The sequence below is a fragment of the Mus musculus genome, chromosome 6 (genome assembly GCF_000001635.26).
Source record: "Mus musculus strain C57BL/6J chromosome 6, GRCm38.p6 C57BL/6J".
In the NCBI taxonomy this organism is placed as follows: Eukaryota; Metazoa; Chordata; class Mammalia; order Rodentia; family Muridae; genus Mus; species Mus musculus.
The window spans coordinates 52,545,992-52,549,539 of NC_000072.6; the positions used below are offsets into that span (position 1 = coordinate 52,545,992).

The 3,548-nt window shown below is 42.7% G+C and overlaps 1 protein-coding gene across 1 annotated transcript in view; it reads right to left on the reverse strand.

Annotated features, from left to right (window-relative positions):
* Positions 1-238: 238 nt before the first annotated feature.
* Positions 239-3,548, reverse strand: part of Hibadh (3-hydroxyisobutyrate dehydrogenase) — a 94,071-nt gene continuing 90,761 nt past the window's right edge. The window contains exons 7-8 of the mRNA NM_145567.1: positions 2,824-2,980; positions 239-1,071 (exon numbers count right to left, since the gene is read on the reverse strand). Of these exons, the coding sequence (NP_663542.1) occupies positions 913-1,071; positions 2,824-2,980 (316 nt within the window). The 3' untranslated portion in view covers positions 239-912. The remainder of the gene's footprint in view (positions 1,072-2,823; positions 2,981-3,548) is intronic.

Genomic DNA, 3,548 nt, shown 5'->3' on the forward strand with positions numbered 1-3,548 from the left:
ACTGAGCCAGTTACCTTCGATGGTAATGCTACAGCACTTACCACCTAACATTCAGGCCTACAGCCATCGAGTCTTCAGAAGGGCAGCAAGCTGCTGGCTTGACAACGCCAGCTCTAAGCTCTGTACCCTTTGACCTTGGCCCTCCTTTGTTCTTTTCACCTTTCCCCCATTTGCTTGTAAAAAACAAACAAACAAACAAAAACAACCTTAAGAGACAAAACAAAAAGCTCCAAAAAAATGTTATCAGGATAGAAATTTATTTAAATCCAAAATAATATGACTATAGTTAGAATAATGTAATAATTATTTAAAGGAAATATCATCATTGGCTCTGAAACAGTCTAAAGGTGTCATTTTTCTGGAGTCAAAAACATGTATAAGAATATACAGGAAGCAAAAATACTGAAGCAAGCCGGCTGAGTGTGGAAGCTGTAACAGGAGGGTACACTAAGATACTGTAACAAGGGCCAACAAGCTGCCTTACCTATCAAGCCCTGGACAGTAGGTCAGTAACCCTGAATGAAGGAATAATAGCATGTGGTTAACAGGACAAATTTCCCTCTAATTTGTCTTTGTAACAGATTTCTTTCCTTTTTACCATCATGTTGACAAAACATTTGGTTTTATTTGCAAAGTGGATATCCTAATCAGAGTGCTCAATTTTGTTGAAGGTGCTCAAGGCTCAAACTTCAAAAAGGTCAACTGGGCTAGTTAGTGAAACCATTGGGTGTGCTGGCTAAACAGATGAAAGCGGCAGCATTTAAAATGGATAGAAATTCCCAGGGATTGCTGTGATGTAGACAATCAAAAGCAGACAGACGACCTTTGATTAGACCATTACTTCTAGAGTGAGCTAGAGGAAGCTCAGGACAGAGTTTGGTTCCTAACAGCGTCCACGTCCTCAGGGCGCAGTCAGAAGGGCTCCTCCTCCCGTAGATACTGGAACACAGATGAGAAGTCTTTCTTTGAGTAGCCCTTTGAACACATCATCCTGTATATCTGATGGGCCAGGCTTCCTAGGAGAATTGGGGTCTTGGTGCTGGTGGCAGAGTCTTGAGCCAATCCCAGATCCTAGATCAAAGGCAGAAGGAAGCATATTGAGACGTGTGGGAGACTCGGCTAGGCTAAAGGGAGAAGTGGGTAGGGAAGGAAAAATAGAATCTGAAAAAAAAAAAAAAAAAGATTCTTACACACATTGTATGTGTGCATGTTTTCTGTCCTTTGATACTGAGGATCAAACCAAGTGCTTCATACAAAGGTAGGCAAGCACACTCACACTGAGCCACATGCTCACTGCATGCCCTGCAAGCATGTTCCCACTGAGCCACGCGCTCACACTGAGCCGCACACCCAGGCCCTATATTAAGCACTTTTACCTCCACATAGCTAGAAAAATACTATAAACAGAATTCTTGATTTCTCAATGTCCGAACGCCTGTTTCTCCAGGAGAGGTATTTATTTTGTTTTTAGATAGAATTTACTGTGCAGGCAGATCTGAGCACAGAGCTAAAAGGTGGTGTGTTCGTTAGGTAAAGGCACCGGGGTTGGGGAATTGCAGCAAGGAAGAACTATCCTGATGGAGAGAACCGTAAGTGGAAAGGTATGGGAGTAAGGGAAAAGGACAATGAATTCAGCATGGCTGAAGCAGAGAGGAGCAGAAGAGGCCAAATTATCAAGGCCTTGTTAGACAAGCTGCAGAGATAGACATTAACCTACAAGTAACCGTGAGCTATTATGAGAAGGTACCAGGAGAAGTGACTCTTGAGTTTACATTGTAGCCTACTCTCATTAGCATGTGGGAAGCAACCCAGAGCCATCAGGATCAGCTGGGGAAGTCTTGTGGTGTATGGAAATGAGGTGCCACCATGGAATTGCTGGAGAAAGAGGAGGCATCTGAATGAATCCAAGACACACTTGGGAAGTAGAGGGGACAAATGTCATCGGGAATTCAGCATCTGGGCAACTGTGTTACTACATTTGTTCTGGGGCAAAGGGTGGGGAGTTCTAGAAGACCTAAAGATCTGTTGGCCTAAGTATGTTCTAGAGGAGAGATGACAAACGAAATGAGATGCCATCCAGAAAAATCAACACACCAAAACAACAACAACAACAACAACAACAACAACCACCACCAAATAGCTGGGTGTGGTGGCGTACACCTTTAATCCCAGCACTTGAGAGGCAGAGGCAGGTGGATTTCTGAGTTCGAGGCCACCCTGGTCTACAAAGTGAGTTCCAGGACAGCTAGGGCTATACAGAGAAACCCTGTCTCAAAAAACCAAAAAAAAAAACAAAACAAAAACAAAACAAACAAAAAACCAAAATCAAACCAAACCAAAACAGAAACAAATAAATGCCTTTAAACGACTAATTTATACATGAAATCCCTTCGCACACTTAACACAAGAGCATTAACAACTTGGAAATCACACTGCTCCCAATCTAAGGAGTTTTTAAGTTAATGTAAATTTATGATGAAGAACAAAATTTTATTAGCTTATACTATAAATAAACCCAAGCCTCAGAGAAAAATCTCAGTGCATCCTTAGCCAGAAATAAAATGACCAAGGTAAAGATTTTTTTTAATCAAAGCCAAATTTACACTAATTTTTAGTGGAAAACTGATGCACTGTTGTAAACATTTTGCCTTCTTGGATAGAAGCAAGGTTTGTTGAAAGTGTGTGTGTGTGTGTGTGTGTGTGTGAGAGAGAGAGAGAGAGAGAGAAAGAGAGAGAGAGAGAGAGGAGTGGGGAGAGGCAGGGGAAGATGAAACTATTACATATTTCGTCTGTCCCTCCCAGCTAACCTCTGCAGTTACATACCTTAGCCATTAGTGTTGTTCCAAATCCACCTTGGTAGTTATTGGATGAGGGGACCCCATGCATAACCCCGGGTACGGGGTTGTAAGTGTCGCTGGACCAGCATCGTCCGGAGCTCATATTCAGGATTTTAGCCAATAGTTTTGGGTCAAGGCCTGACCTGTCAAAGGTCAAAGAAAAATATTAAATGTCAGGATGTACAGGTCAAGTGTGACTCATTAACATGTGAAGGGATTCCACCTCTTTGTTCCTTCACTATAAATCTAAAATCCACAGAACTGGGAGGCAGAGGAGTCACTAGTCTGAGACCAGCTTGGGATAGAGGGGTGTCAGACCAACTAGGCTACAGAGTAGGAGCCTACCTCAAAAATCTAAAATAAAGGCCTGGAGTGGAGGTATCTGCCTTTAACCCCAGCACTCTGGAGGCAAGAAGATCTCTGAGTTCAAGGCCAGTGTGGTCCACACAGTAAGTGCTAGGACAGCCAGGATTACAAAGAGATATCCTGTCTCAACCCCATCACACCATCCAGAAAAATCAACACACCAAAAGAACAACAACAACAACAACCCACAAACAAACAAACAAATCCATAAAATCAAATCCAAGTGGAGCATCCAATCTTCAATTATGTAGTATTAAGAGCTGCTGATTAACAGGGGCATCCCTGAGAAAAACCTGCACTGTCCACTTTAGAGGAGAAAGCACACAGCCTCAGCACAGTGCGCAT